The sequence below is a fragment of the Sciurus carolinensis genome, chromosome 4, assembly GCF_902686445.1.
Source record: "Sciurus carolinensis chromosome 4, mSciCar1.2, whole genome shotgun sequence".
Lineage (NCBI taxonomy): Eukaryota > Metazoa > Chordata > Mammalia > Rodentia > Sciuridae > Sciurus > Sciurus carolinensis.
The window spans coordinates 71,544,636-71,567,225 of NC_062216.1; the positions used below are offsets into that span (position 1 = coordinate 71,544,636).

At 40.9% G+C, this 22,590-nt stretch overlaps 1 protein-coding gene across 1 annotated transcript in view; it reads right to left on the bottom strand.

Annotated features, from left to right (window-relative positions):
• Positions 1-22,590, bottom strand: part of Ano2 (anoctamin 2) — a 352,538-nt gene that overhangs the window by 248,542 nt on the left and 81,406 nt on the right. The window contains exons 4-5 of the mRNA XM_047550120.1: positions 3,753-3,904; positions 1,230-1,284 (exon numbers count right to left, since the gene is read on the bottom strand). Coding sequence (XP_047406076.1) covers positions 1,230-1,284; positions 3,753-3,904 — 207 coding nt within the window. The remainder of the gene's footprint in view (positions 1-1,229; positions 1,285-3,752; positions 3,905-22,590) is intronic.

Below are 22,590 nucleotides of genomic sequence, written 5' to 3' on the forward strand. Positions count from 1 at the left end.
TCTAATACAGTACAGTAATTCAACAGCAATAATAATTAGGAACAGAATTTATATGGCATTGTATTATTTTACAGGCACTGTGCAATTATCGGGTAATCTCCACAACACCCTATAACTCCCCCACAGTCGTGGGACCCAAGCCACAGTGAGATTTAATTGGCTTGTAATAGCATCAAAGAAAATGGGAAGTTCACACTTTTTTCCATAAGAAACAAAAAGGAATCATATGTCCATTTTTAACCCTTGCTACAACACCAGGCTGAGGAACCTGAGCTGTTCTCTTGCACATCCTGAAAGCTGGAGTTAAGACCGTGTTTTCCTCTGTACATTCCTCTAGTCACCTGTCCCTTCTTCCTTATCCTTTCTTATCACTTAGTTGGCAAGGAGGTCCTTCTAGGTCTTTAGCACTTATTTCTTCTGCAGTGGAAACCTAAGCTCTTTCTTAGGGACCAGTGGAGTTGCATTTCCATTTCCCATGTTGTCATGAGAAACCTCTAGCATGCATAGGGCCCTCTTTCTTTCTTCTACCTATAGACTTAATGACCTCTAGGGTGGTACAGAATTAACTGGTGGGTAAATGGAGGTTCTATAGGGCTCGCATGGGGCTGCAGGGACACAAGCTGTACACAGATTTTTATGCGAATCAAACATCCTATACAATTTAAAACCCTGATGTAAAAGACAAAGAGACTGTAGAAGGGCTACAGTCATGAATGTGGGTCTGTTGAATGGGCTGATGACTTTATCCCTGGATAAGTTGGTTAACTAGTATTTCCTGTTATACAAATTTATATCATCATGGGGAATGAAAGAAAGAAAAATGCATAGAGTACTTAGTGACCCTGAAATCAGGACTGCTTCTAGTCCTTGTTCTAACACTAACGATCTCTAGGATTTTTTTTTCAATGCATGGTTTCTCAGAGCCTCAGTTTCCTCAACTATACAAGGGGGTCACCTCACTGGTTTAAAGTTCCCATCAGCTTGGCACTCCCTGTTTTGTGATTCTAAGAAGGGCTTTAGCAGAGATGCTCCTCTCAACCTACAGTGACAGAAGTTTTTTGTTGTTTTTGTTTGTTTGTTTTTTGCTACTGGGATGGGGAAGCTCTTGGATACTGAACTCAGTTGCTAGGTAACTCCAAGCAAATGATGAAGAGAGGTAGCAGAGAGGATAACCAGGTACTCAGTCTTTCCTAAACCCCCTTTCTAACCCAGTACATCCATTTACTTACAATGCGGCTACGGGTGGCATTGTCAAAGAAGGTGTCCTTTTCCTGAATGTTGTACCTGGAGACACCAAGAAAGCAGTTGGAAGACTCATTTCATTACACTTACACTGATACTACTGCCACCCCCAGCCCAGAGCAAGCTGGGTGATATGTCAAGATGTATAAAACACACACATGCTCACAGTGTCTATGCTCTTTTCAACAATAATTCTGAAAATTCATGGTAGGAATGTATCATAAAGAATAAATTGAAAAGAAGAAAAAAACTACATAAATAAAAATATTTATTACAAAGTTATTTATCAGAGTATAGAGATAAAAAGCAATTCCAAAATCAATATAATAGTCATTCAGCTACTTAAAATTATAATTGTGAACATTTTGTAAATAGAAAAAGATTATATCATGGTTGAAAAATATTGTGTAGAGATAATTTTTTAAAATAAAAGTATGCAGAAAATATACCTGTGCATGGATAAAGGTAGTAAAAATACCAAAAGAAGGTATTGTGGTTACAACTCTTTTTGTTTTTCAAAAAAATTATTTAATTTGCTGGGTGCACTTGCCTGTAATCCCAGCAGCTCAGGAGGCTGAGGCAGGAGAATATCGAGTTCAGAGCCAGCCTCAGCAAAAAGCGAGGTGCTAAGCAACTCAATGAGACCCTGTCTCTAAATAAAATGCAAAATAGGGCTGGGAATAGGGCTCAGTGGTCAAGTGCCCCTGAGTTCAATCCCCAGTAACTGCCCCCCAAAAAAATTCATTTGAATATATGTCTCAATAATACACAAATACAATTTTTTAAATAAATAATAAAGAACTTTACATTTTCTGAATAAGAATAAATATACATAAAAGCAAAAACTCAAGAATCATTGCAACATTAAAAATGTAAATGACTAGAAAGCAAATACACTTCTCTTAAATTAAATCCATGACTTTTTCAAATTAAAGAATTTGGTGCTTGAAAGTATGAAAAATAAGTATATGTATATTTCATCAATCATGTTGATTTCATCCTTGGCATTTTTATGATTATCCACATCAAGTTTTAAGATATTTCTAGACCCTTTGTAGAAAAAGAAATAAAACATATAATCATCTTTATAAAAAATGAATCCATTTCATGTTAGCACTGTCATCTCACCAATTAGATATCAAACTCTTAATTATGCAAGGTCCATGTCTGTTCTAAGTTTCATGCATTGATTGAACTTGCACTCGAAAAAGGCATCCATGGAGTGTTCCTGTGCTTAGGGCACTGTGCAGGAGGACACACAAATGAATAAAGTGTGCTCTCAGCACCCCAGAGCCACCAGCCACTGGGAGATGTGTCTCTAAGTAACAGATGCAGAGAAGAATGTGACACTGTAGACCATGACTATGGAAATTCAGAGGATGGAGAGCAGTCTGCTGGATTTCCGGTGGGAAGAACAGAATTTTCTCTCAAGGAAGGTGTTGATGAACTGGCCTTGGGGTACAGCAGAAATGAAATTAATGGAGCTGTGGGGGCGGTGGCTGTTCTGAGGCCAGCACCAGCATAGATGAAGGCCCGTGGCAGGGGAAGCCTAGAAGAAGCCAAGGTACAAAAAGAGGCAAGGGGCCACCTTGCCAGGTATGGCTCAGCAATTTACAGCTACATGAACCTGCACTGACTCTGGAACTCATTTCCTCTCTATAACAGAAGGATAGTAATGGGGGAGTATGAGGACTCATTGAAGGGATATATGCAAAAGCAATAGCAGATATATGTGTACAGAATTATTATCTAATGTGGCAAAGATGGGTGTGAGATAATCTCCAATGAACACAGAAACTGCTCTATGACTCCTGCCTCCTAAAAAGGACATGACTCCTCCTGTCCTCTCTGCTTTTCCAGGCCCCTTCCTTGCCCTCTCTCACTCAATTCCCTTATCACTCCTGACAGCTACATAGTCCCCACTTCACTCCTAAAGCAGAATTAATGTTTGCTGCATCTCTCACTTCCTGACTATGGCTCCCCGTTCCAGATGTTTCCCAAATGGCTATTCCAGTAAAGAGAGTCTATTCACTCTTCTTGGGTGGGAATTGGGGAGGGCATCTCCTGAGTCAGTGAGTACATGGGAGGCAATGGTAATATAGAAATACAGAAGATTTGTCCATCTTCTGTCTGGTTTATCACATGATGTCAAAAGCCCCATTAACTGGGGTCTAGGCAGATGGCCTCCCCACAGAAGGTACACAGGTGTCTGACCACTTTCTCACAGAGTTCCACAGTTTATATCTGGCTGCTCCCTGGTTCCTCTTCCATCATGCACAGTGGCCAAATGGCAGGTGTTACCACTGGACAGATGCCCAGGGACAATCTCACATGGGGAAAGGGAGTCACAGGCACAGGGACTATTCCACTGGGAGACCACACTTCCTCTCCTTTCTCCTAGACACAGGGCACTCACTTCATGAGCCCATGGCTCATGCCCAGAAAAGTGTTCGGTAATTCCTCCTCCCCATCCCCTCTCGCATACCTGCCCCAGTGGCTCCCATACTCACAGGTACATTTTCTCTCTGGAGAATGGGTAGGAAAGGTTCTTCATCCTGTTGTGACTGTGCTCTGGAACTCTGGGTTGCAGGGGTGAGCTCAGCTTCTGCAGAATTGCATTGAACTTCTTTGCAATGCTTCCTCCTGCTTTGATCTCGTACATCTATGAAAAGCAAAGACACAGGCCTGAAAAAGGGGGCCACACACAACACTGAAAGAATGACTGTGACCAAAGCTGTTTTGGACACAGAGCTGGGGGTGCAGGGGGTGTGGTATGTACACTTAGGATCTGGAAAAAGGAAGAGATTTGGAGAAACAAGTACAGCACTTCTCTTCCCCCATTGCTTTCACAAGCACTGTCTCAATTATGTGTGCTGATGGAGGTGACCAGTGTAGAGAAATGACCAGACACTACTTTCTATATGACTTTGTCACATATCTTAAAAGAAAACACATGCCCACTATGCCACAGTCACCCTATCCTTACTGGACAAATACAAATATAGAAATACTGAATAGATAATATTAGGTACTTAATCAAAAGTAGCTTCAAGCTCACAAGACCTCAGCTATACAGATAATGTTATAACCACATTATGATGAGGAAATTAAGACTCCAACAGGTGAGACAAGATAATCAAGGCTGCACAAATAATAATGGGTGACAGAGTTTGAGTTTCACTCAAATCGACCTAATCCCAAGTCTGTGTTGTACAGCTATCCCACACTTCTATGACCACCAGCACCACTTTCTTTGTGTGTTTTCCTTGGGGCATGCCTGTGTTTAAATGAGTTTGCCTTCAGAGTATTCAATATTCAATGATAATCCACCTTGAGTGATGCAGCACCAAGATAATCATTAATAATTATAAGACATAGTTTTTTAATAATGCACAAAATGCTACTTGCCTACATTATAACTTTTGGTCTTTCTGATTTGCAAATGTAATAATTGAAACACAAAGATTGCACTTCTAATAGTAAACTGTAATAAATTAATGGTGGTTACAATTTTTTTGGTACTGGAGATTGAACCCAGGAGCACCAAATTACACCCCCAATCCATTTATTTTGAGACAGGTTCTCACTAAGTTGCTGAGGATCTCACTAAGTTTCTGAGATTGTCCTCAAACTTATGATCCTCCTGCCTCAGTCTCCCCAGTTGCTGGGATTACAGGTGTGCATCACTGTTCACGGAAGCTACAATTTTAAAAAATGTCCTTTCAAGATATGTAAGTTTATGATTACACAAATGGTATGTCTTACTCCCTGTACAAACAGAGAAACAACATGTATCCCATTTGTTTACAATTAAAAAAATAAAGGGAAAAAAACTCTTTTGTATCATAAAAAAAAAAAAGATATAGCATCTCTATTCCCTCCCTTCCTCTTTGAATTTGGGTGACCTCCATGGCCACTTGACCAGCAGAGTCCATGCCAGCTCCATCCTTTAAAATCAGCAACTTCTGCCTTGTTCCTTGCAGCCCTGAGTCATGCTCTAAAATATCTGTAGAGGACCTCTGCCCTACCAAGCAGCAGGTATGGGAGTGAAGTCTCTTGAACTCCAAGCCATCAAATGGTCTCAGTTGACACCATATAAAGTAGATTAACCCTAGCCCACCTCTGTTCAATTTCCTGACCCAAAAGTCATGAGATATAATACAATCAGTGTTAAGTTACTAGTTGGGGTTAATTTGTAATGCTGCTATGAATAACTGGAACAAGAGCCAATATCCAAATCTTCTGACTTGAAAGTCTGCTTTCTTTATCATGATAGCCTCAAGTTGCTGGCATCTACTTGGGCAGAAAGATAAGTACAAAACACTTATGAGCTAGACTGAGATAAAGACCATCAAATATTTGCAAAGAGCTTTGGGGTTCAAAGGAAAGAGGCAGCACATCCAGTTGAAGAATCAGAAAATCATTTTACAAGGGACCCATTTCAGTTGGGTTTAGCAGATGGGGTAAACTCCTTTCTGTTATCATTTTGTTCTTTAATAAACTAATGATAAGTAGTGGGGAAAGAATCTCCCCAATATAATAAACCAACACATAACCATATTTTATTTATTTCTTCCCTGCATTTTTTCTATGCATTTTGATTTCAATTATAAAATTAATACAGTTCTGGTTAGCAAATGAACCCAAACCTTTGAGAGTATTAACTAAATGCAAAGAGTTTCCTTTAACTTCCAAACCAGTCCCACTCTCCTCTCCAAAGAAAATCACAATAACTGTTTGGAAAATATTACATCTCAACTCTTTCCATACAGATAGAGATAGTGATATATGTGTGTGTGTGTGTGTGTGTGTGTGTGAGTGTGTGCGCGTGCACGCGCATATGTGTAAGTATATATGTATTTATACTTATAATCCCTTTTTAAACAACTGTGATCATACTTCACATATTGTTCTACAATTTGTTTTTCTCATTTAATAGTGTGTTAAAGACACTTTTCAGGTCTGTTCATACAGAGCTGTCTTAATGAGTTCATCGTATACTGCACAGTAAATGTGAATCATAATTTGTTTAGCATTTACCCAGCAATGGGCATTTATCTTGTTTTCTATACATGGTTTATCTTGTTTTCTATTAAAATTACCTTGTAAATACTTTTAATGAATAAATTTGAACAGATATAAGCAAAGACACTGCAGAAAGACAAAAACAAGTAGAAGAATTCAAGTTGGGTTTAAGGAGGGTTCAATGGGCTTGCTATAGTTTGGGCCTTAAGTGTTCCCCCAAAGGTTCATATAGCAAACACTTGATCAAAGTATGGTGGTTTTGGAAGCTGATAAAACCCTGAAAAGATGGACAGATCTTTAGGTCATAGGAGGTGTGGGAGATCTTTACGTCATCAGAGGTGTGCCCTGGGAGGGAATTTGAGGACCCTGGCCCCTTCCTTCCTCTTTCATTTCTCTTCCCAGTCATGAGGTGAGTGGTTTCATTCCACCACACTGACATGATGTGCTGCCTAGCCATAGGCCCAAAGAAACAGGGCCAATCAATCATGGACTGAAATCCTTAAAACCATGAGCCAAAATAAACATTTTCTCTTTATAAGTTGATTATATTAGGTATTTATTATACTATAAAGGGAAGCTGATTAACATGGCAACTTTTTTGGAATATGGGGAATAAATATGACAGTCATGGCAGAAGGGCAAACTAAGACCAGCAGATGAAGATCCTGCTGCACACAGCAAGAGAAATTAAGCAGAGTCTGAACATGGCAAAAACTTACCTGTGAATTGAGACCTCAGCCAAGATCATGCAGACAGTGCAGACCAGTTAATAATCACTGGGACCTTGAGCCTGTGTTCTCAACGCTCTACTCTACTGCTTCATTTGCCAAAACATGGGATATCATAAAGGAAAACACTGTGAAACTTACAATATTTCCTTTATTGTTATAAAGATCCTGCCAAATCTCTCCTTCACACTCTGTACTGCAGAAAGCTCACCTCTCAGGCATCTCTGGGTCTGGAGGGAAGTGTGAGAAAATAACCCACTCATACTGCTCCAGAACATATGTATCTTGTAGGTCATTCAGGGCAAGTGCTGATTAGGTGCATGCCCTGCAAAGAAACTACAGGGTTAACCAAACCCACAGCCATTCTTCTCTAAATGTCATGAGTGTGGAAACTAAAGTTTCAGAGCAGAAGTGAGGCTGATAGACTTTGTCCTCCTCATACCCTGGCATGGCAGACTTGGACCAACCAAGGGTACTTCTTCTTTGTCCACATCTCTCCAATTCCACCTCTGATATCCCAGTCCAAGGAACCTTCAGCTATAGCAATGACTGAAATTCCTACATCTTTTCTCACTTAGAGTTGCCAGATTTAACAAAAAAAACCACAGGATGTCCAGTTAAATCTGAATTTCAGACAAACAATGAACATTTGTTAGTGTCCCATGTGATATTTGGAACATACTTACATTAAAATATTATGCTAGTAAAATAATATTTTTAGTATAAGTATGTCCCATTCAGTATTTGGGATGTATTTATACTAAAAAAAAATTCATGACTTATCCAAAATTAAAATTAACTGAATGTGATTTAGATGAGTGTCTCCCAAAGGGTCACATGTAAAGACTTTGTTCCCAGGGTAGAAGTGTTGAAAGATGCTGTTGACCTGTAAGAGATGAGGCCTAGTGGTAAGTTCTTAGGTCACTGATTAGTGGCATACCCTTAGAATTAGAACAAATTGAAAAATTAATAAAAAAAAGAAAAGAACTGTGGGACCCTACCTGTTGTTTTCCCTCTCTCCCCACTCCCTCCTAGCTTGAGATGTGAGCATGCACGCTAAGAAGCATTCCTTTTATGCTGTGCCATCTTCACCAGACGTTCAAACCAATAGAGACACTGCATCTGGGATTGAACCTCAGAACCATAAACTTCTCTTTACTTCATAATTAGCTTATGTCAGGTATTTCATTATAGTGAAGGAAAGCTGACTAATACATTGGGCATCATGTATTATATCATGTATATACTTTATCTGGCAACTTCACCATTGCCTACCTCTACACCTAGAGCTAGAGTGATATTTCTGAAGCAAAATCTAATCATGTTGCCCTCCATTAATGGTTCAATGGTTCAATGGCTATCCATTGCTTATAGAATAAAGACAAAAATTTTTAACATAGCCCATGAGACCCTGTAGAAGTCCTCATATTTACCTTGTCTCACAGTCCTTTGCTCCCTGCTCCTTCCTAGCCACTGGCCGTCTTTTGAGTTCTTCCCTCATACTGAGCCCTCTAAATGTTGCATCTTCTCCTCCCGCTTCTTAAACTCTGAGACATTGGAGGTCTCACTCAAATATCACTTCCTGTGGAAAGTCTTTCCTGGTCTCCAGACAAGATAAAATCCCACCTTCAGAGTATTTCATGGGTCCAAGTTCCTCTCCTTCATAGCACTTAACACAGTTTTAATTTTATATTTACTTGAGAGATTATTTGATTAATTTCTAGCTGCCTCCCCCATTAAACCATAATCTCCATGAGGGTAGGACACTATCCAAAATCTTTGAATGAATGATAAATCTCTAGAGAAACAGCATTAACAGCAGTTACCATCATTGGAGAAGTCCAGGCTAAAGTCTGAGCAGTCACAAGATGATTTGCCTTGGTAGAAACTAACCCAGCTAGGAAATAAGGCCAAAAACTTAAAGCCTCTGGCTGGCCAAAATGCTTCCCTTCCTGTCCCCACCAGGTGCAAAGGCACTCAGGAGCCCAGCACAGCAGGGGCCAGAAATGCCTGTGTTTAGTTGGTGCAGATTTATGACCCAGAAATTGTCTCAGGGCTGTGTTCTGGCAGAAGGTTAGCTGGGACTTCCAAGCAGTTCCTGAACCTCAACTTGGCAATGGACCTCTTAGGACTTACTTAGAGAAATGAACTAAAGGCAGTGGCTCCTGTGCTATGTCTTTAGTGGGACCAGGAATGGAATCTGACCAAATTTTGACTATTTCTTGATGGGGGAATGCTCCAAATCACTGAAGGTAATATTATCATCTGCCTTCAGGAAAATGTCAAAGGTGTGAAAGTCCTGGATCCCACCAGATACCTCATGGTAACAGCTACTTTATAACCCCAAACAAGATCCTACACAAAGAATCCCACCAGACTTAGGGTAGAAAGAAGTTTCTAAGACTTCAAGACCTCTATAGGGAATGGAGTCAGACACATACCCACAATAAAGTACATGCAGGTGTCATGTCCCCATATGCAATATCATGAACACTAACTAGGTTTAGAGGGCAAGGAAACTGTTTCTTACCTCCATACCTTTGTATGTGTTGCTCCTATTCCTGAAACTTCTTTACTTTTTTTAAAAACCTGGATAACTCCTACCTCTCCTTTATCACAAATGTTCAACTACTTTTCCCAGGAAATCTTCCTTGCCAACTCACTTCCTGTTGTGCTTCCTTGGTACCCAGTGAATATATGCCTGCATCATAAAATTTAGCAAGGTTTACTCTTCTTGGTTTACTTCTCTGTCTTTAATTTAGTTTATTGGCCTATCTCCCCAAAAGACCAGTGGACTTCTAGAGAACAGGAACCGCTCCCTGTGTGCCTGGCACACAGTAAGAACACAGTAATATATTCTAACTGAATGACCTGGATCTTGGTTCTTAACAACACTAAATAGCTGTGTGAATTAGGGCAAGGCGCTCTCCCCTCCACCTTTGTTTCTTCAACTTTAAGAAGAGAACTGGGAAACTTCTACTCTCTAGCCTGACAGAGTAACAGGCCAAATCAGAATTACCCTCTCACTTCATCAAAAAAAACAAAAACAAAAACAAAAAAAACACCCACACAAAACACACAAGATGATAGTTTTCAAAATTCTGAACATGACCCAATGAAGGGCAGTGATATCTGAGGGACCAGAAACAGATAGGGTGAACCCTGTGATTGTTCCATGTTCCTGCCTTGGGAGAGGAAGAGCAAACAGGTAGAGCCCAGCAAATTCCCTGGGTTGAGGAGACAGAGCTATATATCTAGGAAGACCAAGGAGACTAAAAATTCATAGAACAGAGTAACTAAAAGAAGAGAGGGGGCCAAGAGAACCCCAGAATCTACAAAAGGTCCCCGTTGAGTATTCAGTGGCATAGGTGTGAATAAATTACCCCACAAGGGAGAAAGAAGAATCTAGAAGGACTGGGAACCCCATCAAACCCAGCAGCCCACGTTCTCCTTCTGCCTCCTGCAAGGGACCTGGAAAGGCACCCCAATCTCCATTATTATTATTAATACAATCAGCAGTGGCATAGTTATTACTGTTATTCTTGGACATCAGAGAATTATGAACATCCTCAGAAATGGCAAGACACATGTTAGCCAGATAGGAAAATTCCGTAACTCATGGGACATTGGGTGAACTCAGGTTTACTTAGTAGTAGCAGCTAATTAACCTTAGACTGAGCATTGTTCCAGACCCACTTAACAAATCATAAAAGGGAAAATGGGACTAAATGGCTAAAGTACTGGCAAGTCTAACATTCTATAACTTCGAATATTTAATGAAAAATAAACATTTATTCATAGAACAAACCTTTCCAAGCGCCTCTTGGAAGTCAGGTCTTAAGCCTGAGGGTTCATTGTGCCAAGTGCTGGAAAAGCACAAGAATGACAATGGCCCCTGCCACTTGCAGGATGCTTTGAATTGTGTCCAGTGCCTCCATGGGCGGTATTTCATTGGGGACCCTGAAAACTCTGCAAGGTGGACATGCCAGGCAGTGTGAGCTCTGCTAGCTTATAGATGAGAGAACTAAGGCTCTGGTAGGGAATTGCCAGAGTCAGTGGTAAAATCAGACTTGGAACCTAGGCTTCCCATTTCTTCCATCCAGGGCTCTTTCCTTGGACATAATGCCCTTTGATCCTTGGCAGGGCTCCACCGCCTGCTCTCTAGAAGGAAGCTCCTCCTTCAGCCCCCACCAAACCCAGCAGCCCACACTCTTCTTCTGCCTCCTGCAAGGGACCTAGAAAGGCACCCCAATCTCCATTATTATTATTAATACAATCAGCAGTGGCATAGTTATTACTGTTATTCTTGGACATCAGAGAATTATGAACATCCTCAGAAATGGCAAGACACATGTTAGCCAGCTGTTCCCCATTATGCCCTCCCTGGGTACATGATACGCCTTTCATGTGCTTAAAATCATAAATAATTTTTAAAGTATGTTGCTCTTATTTTTTATTCCCGGGCTTAAATGTGGTTCTCATAAAAGCTCACTTTGGCCTCACTGTCATAGTCTGAGGGGTTTACTGAAATTTCTCTTTATTTTCTTCCTTCTTTCTTCCTCCTGTCTCCCTCAACCTCTCCCCTCCAGAGGGGCAGAGCAGTGTGGTCTGAGGACTGATTTGTTTCCTCTCTGCATTAAAATCATGTGCTTTTCTGTTATGCAGAGAACCAAGACTACAATGATGTCTATCTTGGATGATGTATATAAGACACTATTCCCATTTTACAGCTAAGGAAACTGAGGCACCATAGAAAGTTTTATTAACATGCCCAATGGTGTACAAACGTTAAGAAAGTGATCCCAAAGATCAGGAAAAAGGTATAACAATGTAAGATGTAAACAATATAATCTTGATGGCCCACAAGTCACTAATATCCATAGTAGCCTATGAGTACCTCTCCCTGCAGGAAGACTGCAGATGAAGGCTAAATATGGAGAGTGTGCATGAGTTGGGAACATGGATGTCAACAGAAATCCAGATTAGTTGCCTCTTTTATTTATTTGTGCTTTCCTCTGCTCCCACTTCAGTCCCTGAATCTTTGAGGTTCAACTTATTGTTTATGACATCTCACTCATCTTGGAAGTTAGTGTTGATCTGAAGATTATCTCATGCCCTTCTGCTCCCTTTCAAAAGGTTCAGTCACAGAGAGATGTTGGGCAGTATGGAAAGTGTACCAGAAGGCACTAGGTGGACAAAGACAGAAGGTTCTGTAGATACAGAAGTGAGGAGCATGAGAAGCCAAAGATAGAGCAGAACTCATCCACTGTTCTCATCCCCACTTGGTGACTGTGAGATATACATGCAGGCACTGACCCAGGACATGAGGAGTTCATGCCACTGAACATCTGTGCTCGCTCATTGCCCATAAGCACATTTACCCATGTGAGTGGGTGTTAAGTCATTCACCAGTCAAAATGGAAACAGCAGCAGGAGCCGCTATGAGCAGTTGCAACCTATAGTCAAAAGGGAGACTTTCCATGGACATAGCAAGGAAAGAGGCCTGCCACTCCCTTCATCCCCACCTGTGCCTACAGGTAACTGTCCTGTCAGCACCAAACTGAATGTGGACAGTGGTGTATTTACAAAATGCACATTCTCTGTTGTCTAATTCTGTATTTGTTCATGGTTTTTATTTCCATTGTCAACATGTCCTCTGCACATGAATGAATGTTTGCTGACTTTTAAATTTTGGGATAAAATCCAAACTTTTAAAATTACATGGCTGACAAGGCCTCTTAGGAGTCATGCCTCCTGCCTTCCTCCTCAATTTCAACCCCTCCACCTACAACCTGTGCTGCGCCCACACTGGCTCCCCTCAGTTCCTCACGCAGGCCAGGGTTTTTAGACCTTTAGGTCTGAGGACATGTCCTTCCCTCTTCTGGGATGGTTCTCACCTACCATTCCCACCTTCCAAACTCCCACCCAGCTCTCAGGTCTCAGCTCAGATAGTGCCTCCACCCATGCCCATCCTGAGTTTCCTCTAATTGAATCTCATCATATGCTGCTCTTATTTTTCCATCGATGCCCCCCAATTCAGACTAACCACGTAATTATTGAAACTTCACCATACCAAAGTCATGTGAAACCAGGGCATAGAAAGTTTTAAATGTTTAATGAAAAAGAAACATTCATTCATGGCACAAACCTTTCCAAGCACCTCCTAGAAGTCAGATCCTAAGCCTTGGTAGAAATTAGTGGTTATCACTGTATCACCAGTCATCAGCAAAGCATCTGGTACAAAATGGTACTAATAAATTTCACTGAATGAACAGACGATAGGTGGATGGATGCATGGACAGATGGATAAATAGGTAGATCAATCAATCAATGGATGGATAATAAATGTATGTATGTATGGATAGATGGATCAATCAATCAATGGATCAATGGATGAATGGATGAATGATGGGTGGATGGATGGAAAATATAACTGTCCAAAGGGCTAGGGCTTCTTATACTCAACCTAGCCATATCTCAAGTATACCTAGACTCCTCTTAAATATTTTTTGGCAACTGAGGAGGCTACTGAGAACCCAGATCAAGAATGGCTACAAATAGTATGTGTAGTACCAGGTGCATGCGTGGATAGAGCCTCAGAACTCATCTCAGCATCACTCTGGCAAGCCGCCCCCAGTGGGTGAAATCTGGTATGTGCTACTCGTTTGTTTACTCATTATCAACGATGGGCTTGGTTGACATGAAGCACTGTCCTAGGTGCTGTATATACAGCACAGCATAATCCCTGCCCTCATGTTTCCAATGCATTGGGGCTGCAGACAGTGAACAGAAACAAAGACATGACTCAGTATTAGGTAGTGCTAAATGTCAGAATAAATAAGTAAGAGGAAGGAGAGTGGAAGGGGTGTGGCTATTTTACACACAGGATGGTCAGGAGAGGCCTGTCCAAGGGAAGGGACATTTGAAGAGACCCCAGTGATGTGATGAAGCAAGTGTTGAGGGTATCAGAACAAGGTCTTACAGAGAGAGGGAAAGGTCAGTCGAAAGGCCCTAAGGGAAACATGCTTGGCATCCGGAAGCACAACAGATTCTGTGGTTCTGTGATTGGAGCAGAACAAGCAGGTGGGAGGAGCAGTGGGGAATTAATTTCTGCTTTCAAGACAGCAGATACAGAATCCATTCAGAGATCCTGACAGAGATCTTATCATTCTTCACCTCCCTCCAACCAGTAGCCCTTTGATGACCAGGGCAGGAGTCTAACATCAGGCTACACCTTTCCCCCCGCTGTGAGTTGGAGTCTCCCATTCCCAGGGCTGGTATATGTGTAACAGCCTCCTGGGGGTGGGGACGCGGGTAGGGGAGTATTACTGATATGCAACAGTTGCTGAGTTCTAAGGTGCAAATATTCCCACCATAGCCAATCCCAATGGTTTAATAACCAGTTTTCAAAATTCCCGAAAATTTATCAAGTCTCAGGTGATGTTGTGAGCAAGCGTATCACGAGGCATGCTGTTATAAGGTAAAAACTCTGTACATGAGCTCAAGTGCAGGAAGCTGTCCCTACCTGTTTCTCTTCCTCTCCTTTATGCCAGCTCCTTCCCACCCATCCAAAGGAGCTGCCATGGTCAAGTTGGGCCCCTATTCCCATATCACCTATCAGGGTTGGAGGGTGACTGCATGTCCCAGTGACTCAGGACAATCTTGGTTTACTATTGCTGTGCTACATGATTATTATTAACAGTTCCTTCACTCTCAAAACTTTTCCAGTTTGGATGATAGATTCAATGCTCAGTCTACCCACACTCTCCACTCAGCCTGACCAGCCCTGGGTCCAGGGACCAAGCCCCAGCCATTCCCAATTGGCATATGCTCTCCAATTCAGACAGACAAGATTTGAAGGCTTTAACAAAGAAAACCGCCACTACGATCTTAATTTTTTTCCATTGTGAGTCTAAACACAACAAAGTTAAAATTAATTTCCTATGACATTTTCATATTTTTAACTTCATTGTTCTTGAACACTGGGTTAGGCTTGTCCATTCCAAGTCCTGCGCATGTCTGAACATGGTTTTGTGCCATCTCGGTTTTGTCCCTGGAACCACCACACTTAGGTACCATCCATTTTTTTCCTCTCTGATTTTTGAAGATGAGAAGCAGTACCGAAAACAAAAGAATAAAAAGTCAAAGCATTCTGTACTCTTTCTACCCTATTTAAATAGTAATCAAAGAGCGTGCACCAAAAAGCCCATAAAGATATGAAATATAAACCCTACCCTCTCAGCTGCGCCTCTATTAAAAACAAATGTTTGAGAACAGGCAATGACAACAAGAGGAAGGCCCCCACCTATAGCCAGCCAGCCCTATGTAAACAGCTACAGTTCTGGTTCGTTTAAAAATTATTGATGAAAATAATAAAAAGAATATGTCCAGAGAAGTATCTTGAAAGCTAAGTAGATGGTGATCCTCCTCCCTGTGACCAAAAAGCTACACATTCTCTGTCTCAATAAAACTCACAGTTTCTCCTGATCTTTATTTCCCAGATTTATACAAGTATCACAATAGTTCCAAGGAGTAATTAACTCGTCACCTGGCAAATTTTGGGCAGGGTGAGAAGGGAGTGGGAGTAACCGCTTGTTAGATTTCATGTGGACTATAGACAGTCGTGAATTAAAACATCCATTATTATGCTAAGGGACTCTGCTGAGAATCATGACCAAAAGAAGGTCCTGGGGCTGGGGAAATAAGAATTATTTGGCACCATTGGGCCAATCAATCTAGTATTTATTGAGCAACTATTATTTAATAGAACACCATGCTTGAGTTGCATGGAACACCATTCTAGAGTTACAGGGAACACATAAGAAATATAAAATATAGCTTCCACTCCCAGGGGACTTAAGGTACACTTGAAGGCACGAGGGTAAGGCATCCAAAGCAGTTAAAGATATGAGTAAGACAAATATCAACTGTACATTGATTAAGAGCCCAAAAAAGGTGAGATCAGTTCAAGCTGAAGAAATAAAAGAGGGCCAATGAGAGGGTCAATGTGATCTTGGATGCAAAGGATGAGCAGTATTTGTTTATTCAAGGAGAAATAGAGAGATCATTCTAAAACCAGGGACAAATATTTAAAGTATCTGGGAGGGCTCCATCCCATAGAGAAAATAGGAAAGTACTCTGCTTTGGACAAGAGTCTATATCAGGGAGCACAATGTAAGCTCCACAGAGAGATATGGTTTGGGAGAGAGCAGTCCAGCATAGGTAGAACTCAGAGAAAACCCAATGGTGTTACCAGTTCAGGGATGCTGAGCAGCAGCAAATGCAAAATGGTCGGCTACAGGCTAAGGGTACTACCTCACTTATGGCTTAGTTAAACATGTGGCAGACACAGAACATTTTTACACTTAAGTACACAATCAGAGTGTGAATGATCTAAAAAGGGTCCTCCAGTCTCTCTGCTAACATCAATAATGGGAGGGGGTATCAAATTCACAAATTGTCATTTGGTTTATATGTGAGCGATGGCATTTTTAAACTGTGATAGGGAAATGAGGGTTCAATCCCTTTACTTTATAGATAAAAAAGCTATAATCCAGGAATGGTAAGAAATTCAGTGAGCTAACCCATAGCAACAAAAAGTAGAAACTTAAATGTGCAGCCTCTCCCAGCCTAGGATTATTTAATCTAGGGCAGAATTCCCTGGAGCATATTCTGCCTAATATTACCTATTAATAACATTTGATATTAATAGGTATTCAACAGGAAAAGGACTGAATAATATCAGACCATTTTCTTACTGTAGGACTTCTCAGAACTTCTAATTGTTCAGGTCAAATGTAATAATTAATGATTCTTGGATTTGTTCTTGGTAAAAACAAAGACTATTGTTCTATAGAATACCCTCTGAGAAGTGCCATTCTAAACCACATCACCTAATACCTCAAGTTCAATTGTGAAATTTTAGTAAAGTGACAGAGCACAATCATGGCTGTGGAGTCATACAGACATGGTTTTTTTTTTTTCTTTTTTTTAATTTATTTTTATTGTAAACAAATGGGATACATGTTGTTTCTGTTTGTACATGAAGTAACAGCATACCATTTGTATAATCAAACATGTACATAGGGTAATGATGTTTGATTCATTCTGTTATTTTTTCCTTCCCCCCCACCTCTCCCATCCCTCTTTTCCCTCTATACAGTCCCTCCTTCCTCCATTATTGCCTCTCCACCCCCATTATGTGTCATCATCCACTTATCAGCAAGATCATTCGTCCTGTGGTTTTTTGAGTTTGGTTTATCTCACTTAGCATGATATTCTCCAATTTCATCCATTTGCCTGCAAATGCCATAATTTTATCATTCTTTATGGTTGAGTAATATTCCATTGTATATATATACCACAGTTTCTTTATCCATTCATCAATTGAAGGACATCTAGGTTCGTTCCACAATCTAGCTATTGTGAATTGGACAGCAATGAACATTGATGTGGCCGTATCTCTGTAGTATGCTGATTTTAAGTCCTTTGGGTATAGGCTGAGGAGTGGGATAGCTGGGTCAAATGGTGGGTCCATTCCAAGTTTTCTAAGGAATCTCCACACTGCTTTCCAGAGCAGCTGCACTATTTTGCAACCCCACCAGCAATGTATGAGTGTACCTTTCTCCCCACATCCTCGCCAACACCTATTGTTGCTTGTATTCTTGATAATCGCCATTCTAATTGGGGTGAGATGGAATCTTAGTGTAGTTTTGATTTGCATTTCTCTTATTACTAAAGATGGTGAACATTTTTTCATATGCTTGTTGATTGCTTGTAGATCTTCTTCTGTGAAGTGTCTGTTCATATCCTTAGCCCATTTGTTGATTGGGTTATTTGTATTCTTGGTGTAGAGTTTTTTGAGTTGATAATTTGTAATTAAGAATGATTAATGATTGTTAATACCATTTGATGACTAAAACTGGAAAACCATATGCAAGAGAATGAAATTAAACCCCTATCTCTCACCCTGCACAAAAATCAACTCACAATGGATCAAGGACCTTGAAATCAGACCAGAGACCCTGCATCTTATAGAAGAAAAAATAGGTCCAAATCTTCACCTTGTTGGCTCAGGATCAGACTTCCTTAACAGGACTCCCATAGCACAAGAAATAAAAGCGAGAATCAATAACTGGGATAGATTCAAACTAAATAGCTTTCTCTCAGCAAAGGAAACTATCAGCAATGCGAAGAGACAGCCTACAGAGTGGGAGAATATCTTTGCCACTCATACTTCAGATAGAGCACTAATTTCCAGACATGGTTTTGATTCCCTGAATCTAACTTCCTTCAAGCTGTGTGACCTGGGGTTAAGTTTCTTAACCTCCCTGAGCCTCAGTTTCCTCATCTATAAAATGAGACTAAAATTAGAGCCTACCTCTTATTGTTTTGAAGATAAAAACAAAATAATGTACATAAGCCTCTAATCAATTGACCCAGTACATGGGAAGAATTAATATATGTTAAATTCAACTAATTATCTATATATGAACCTATTACCACAAATCTTTAAATTTTAAGATACTTAGTTTTGGTTGACATTGTTAAGAGTGATGTTATGAACCTTTCTCCTCAAAGTCAAATGTGAAAATTGTAAATTGTTTGCAGACACTTCTTACAAACACAGCTTTTACTTAATCAAACCATGAAACGTCTTTGAAAATAGAGGTATCAGTGGGAAAATACTTTTTGAATTGAATAAGCAGCTGTTCCTGACATTTGTCATGCTGGATCTCCTTCCACCATCCATGCTATGGTTAGCCTCTCCCAGACCCTCCTGCCTCATTCAAACAAGGCATTGAATGTGGAGAAGTACTCATGAAGACCAAGGTCATGCAGGAAGATCCATGCACAAAGATTTCTCCTGACAACCCCAAACCCAATGGCAATAGTGGAAAGAACTACTCCAACTCATCTCAGAAGGTGAAAACTAGATTTCTGGAATGTGGAGCAAGTCAATGAGATCCAGGTCTTAAAGTGCCTGCTTATTGTTTGCAGTCCAAAGAAAAGGTGTAGTCATTTCCTAGAGCTGCCATAATAAATTATCACAAGCTGAGTGGCTTAAAATAACAGAAATTTATTCTCCTATAGTGGTGAAAACCACAAGTCTAAAATCATGGTGTCAGTGGGGTTGTATCCCCTATGAAGGTTCTAGAGGAAAATTCTTTTCTGCCTCCTCCAGCCTCTGGTGGCCCTGGGCATCCCTGGTTTTGCTTTGCCTCACACCAACCTCTGCCTCCTTCACATAACCTTCTCCTTGTATCTCCAATCACTTTCTGTCTTTCTCTCATAAGCACACCAGACACTGGATATAGGGCCTATTCTAAATCCAGGATGATATCTTCAAAGACCCTTTTTCCAAATGAGATCACATTTCCAAAGTTAGGACCTGAACATGTCTTTCTGATTACCACTATCCATTCCATTATGAAGAGGGTCAACTTTAAAAGTACAAGTCTTTATGAGGATTCATTTTTGTGCCAATCACATTGAGCCATGGGGCACCTAGCTGTTTAGTCAAATGTTATTTTGGGCATATCTATGAGAGAGTCTAAGGATGAGATTAACTTTTAAATCAGTAGACTGAGAAAGCAGATAGCCCTCACTACTGTGGTGGGCTTTGTTCAACCAAAAAAAGAGGAGCCCATGAGTATGAGGGGGCTCTTCTACCTGAGTGCCTTAAGATGGGAGAGCAATCTTTTTCTGTCTTTGGACCTAAATGGGAACATCTGTTCTTGGGTCTTGAGACTACTGACTTTCAGACAGGAACTTATACCATCAGCTCTCCTGATCCTCAGACCTTTGGACTTGGACTAGAGCCATATCACTGGCTTACTTGGGTCTCCAACTTGCAGACAGCAGATCTTAGAATTTCTCACCCTCCAGATCTCATGAGGCAATTCCTTATAATCTCATCCCCCCCCCCTCTATCTATCTGTCTCTATCTCTCCTGATTTTCTGGAGATTCATACAATCCCCAAATGCTGAGAAGCAAGAGGTGCTGTGGCCTTGGCCATGCAGAGGCCCTGAGGAGGAGTGGGTACCATGAACCAGCGAATGGCATTCCTGCAAGACTTTTGTAAAACCACAGCTACCAAACCATAATCCCTAGAAAGGCAGGAACAGTTATCTGAGAATGATTTCCAGTGATTTCTTAATCTTAATGGAAGTAAGATCTTCCTTTTAAGAAAACACTCAAGCTAATTAAAATGTCAAGTTTCTTTGCTGGAATTTTATCAGTCATTGTGGAAACATGGGTTTTCTTATCTTGAATAGAAATCCTTAATGACAATTATATGTGTTTTCCACTAGTGAAAAGGAGACAATAAATTATTCTTTAATAAATGCAATTTAGTAGATACAGATATCTCAAAATATGGGTTCCACAGGGGAATCTAAAGTACTAGTTGCATTTCTACTCTAATCTCTGAATCAAGTAAGCTCATCAGAAATTTGCATACATTACTTTGCAGTACAGCACCCTACCCCAAACTATAGCTTAAGCTTGCATCCTCAGTTTTTATCCAGATTTAGTTTAGAAATGGACATATGAAGAACATTCCATAACCTTATAGGAACATATTGCTGAAAATATAGTCCCTTACATAAAAAATACACTTAAGCAACAGGAAAATGTTTGCCTCCTCTGACAAATGAGGTACTTATTTCTATAGATGATGTAAGCCATAGTCTTTTCTGCTTTGACTACCAGAATAAAATTTTGTCCCATGTGCATCAATCACACTTACTTTTAAATTTCTTTGTCTTTCTTTTTTTTGCTAGGGGGTGGGGGACATGGTTAACCAGGGGTATTTAACCACTGAGCCACATCGCCAACCCTTTTTATATTTTATTTAGAGACAGGGTCTCATGGAGTTGCTTATGGCCTTGCTAATTTGCTTAGGCTGACTTTCAATTTGCAATCCTCCTGCCTCAGCCTCCCAAGCCACTGGGATTACAGATGTGCACCACTGCACTCGCCTTATTTTTTATTTTCTACTCATTATTTCCCCTATCACATGATTCTCTTTCACTTGTCTTCTTTTTAAAACAATTGATTCACATTCATTTTGTTTCATTAAAATCTATTATAACCTATCTCGAGTCTGGTTTTGGGAAAAAAAGACTAAGATATGAACCAAACAAAGCCAGGTTCCTGAGGGCAGGGACCATGTTAGAGCTCACACTTGCTTTCTCTCTTTTGCTATCTCTCCCTCAAAATGGGTGACTTCAAGCTCTCCTTCCTGCACAGCAGGGCCTGCTGGCTTTCCCAGGGACTGCATTGCAGACCTTGCACATGGAACCATCATGTTTGGGGATGCCCCAGAGTCTCATGCTCTAAGAAACAGAAATTTCCCAGTATGTAGTCTAAAGGCCATCTGTCCCTGCCTCTCCCCAGATTCCGTCTGGGCTTCTGGCTACCTTGGCAGAGTAAAGGGATGGGGCCTGTTTCCCCTGGTGTCGCAGATGCTGGCTGTGAAGGGAGAGAAAAGGGAAAAAGCAGGAAGGAACAGTCTGACCTGGTGCCAACAGCACTGCCCTACACACATCACTGAACAACACAGCAACAACTGTAATAATGGTGGTTATCACGCACAGCATGCCTCTATGCCAAGCCTTCTACACATGCCATCACTGATCCCTGGGACAGCTCTCCAAAATAATCATTATTCTTGTTTGGGAGATGTGCAGGACTCTGAGTCTGCATTCCTAAAGAGGTATGACCTGCTGGAAGTTGACAACATCTACATGCATGCAAAGGATACACAGACGAAATTCTTCCAGGGTCCCAAGGATAGCGAACAAGGCTGGCAAATTGAACAAAAGTCCCCATTCCAGGCATGTCATGTGTCACTTCTTCCAAATTTGGATGGATTAATATGATTTCATTGACAAGAAAGTTTCCGCTAATAGCCTCCACTATCAACCCCTCATTCATTCTTAGGTTTATCTAGGAGTTTGGGGAATGTGGATATTAAGGGTGGAAAAAAAAGGAGTGTTCATTCATATATGTAAACAAGTAAAAGAGAAATAAACGAAGCTGTTGACTTCAATCTAGGAGGCTGTGCAAAAGCACCTGCCCCAGTAACACCCACTTCAAACCTTCTCAGGCTGTTCAGAGTCACAAGGCCAGGCCTTCCCACCCTCTTGTGCATAGATGTTGAGTGTCCCTCACAAAATTCTGGCTCTTCCGCTGTTGTTTTTGGAAAACAAATGCTTCCTTCCAAGATTCTCCCTCCAAGTTAATTTCTGTGCTCAGGACTCTGAGTCCCTGGATGCATTACCATGGATTTGTCCAGGTCTGCAATCTCAACTTCGTGATTTCCTCCTCATCTTCTCAGTCTCTCTGGACCCTGCTGGGTTATGATCCAAACCCCCACTGGCCTAGAGGATGCATAACTGATCCCAACCCATGCCTCATTCTTCCTTCACATTCCGCCCACTAGGATGCAGCTCTCTGCAAATGTGATTTATTCTCATTTTACTCACTTCCCAAACCTACTGAAAAAGTAAAACTGCCACTGGGTCCAATGCTATCCCTCCACAGACTACCCTGTCCCTCCTGTCTTCTCCATGCCCCTCTCTCACTGCA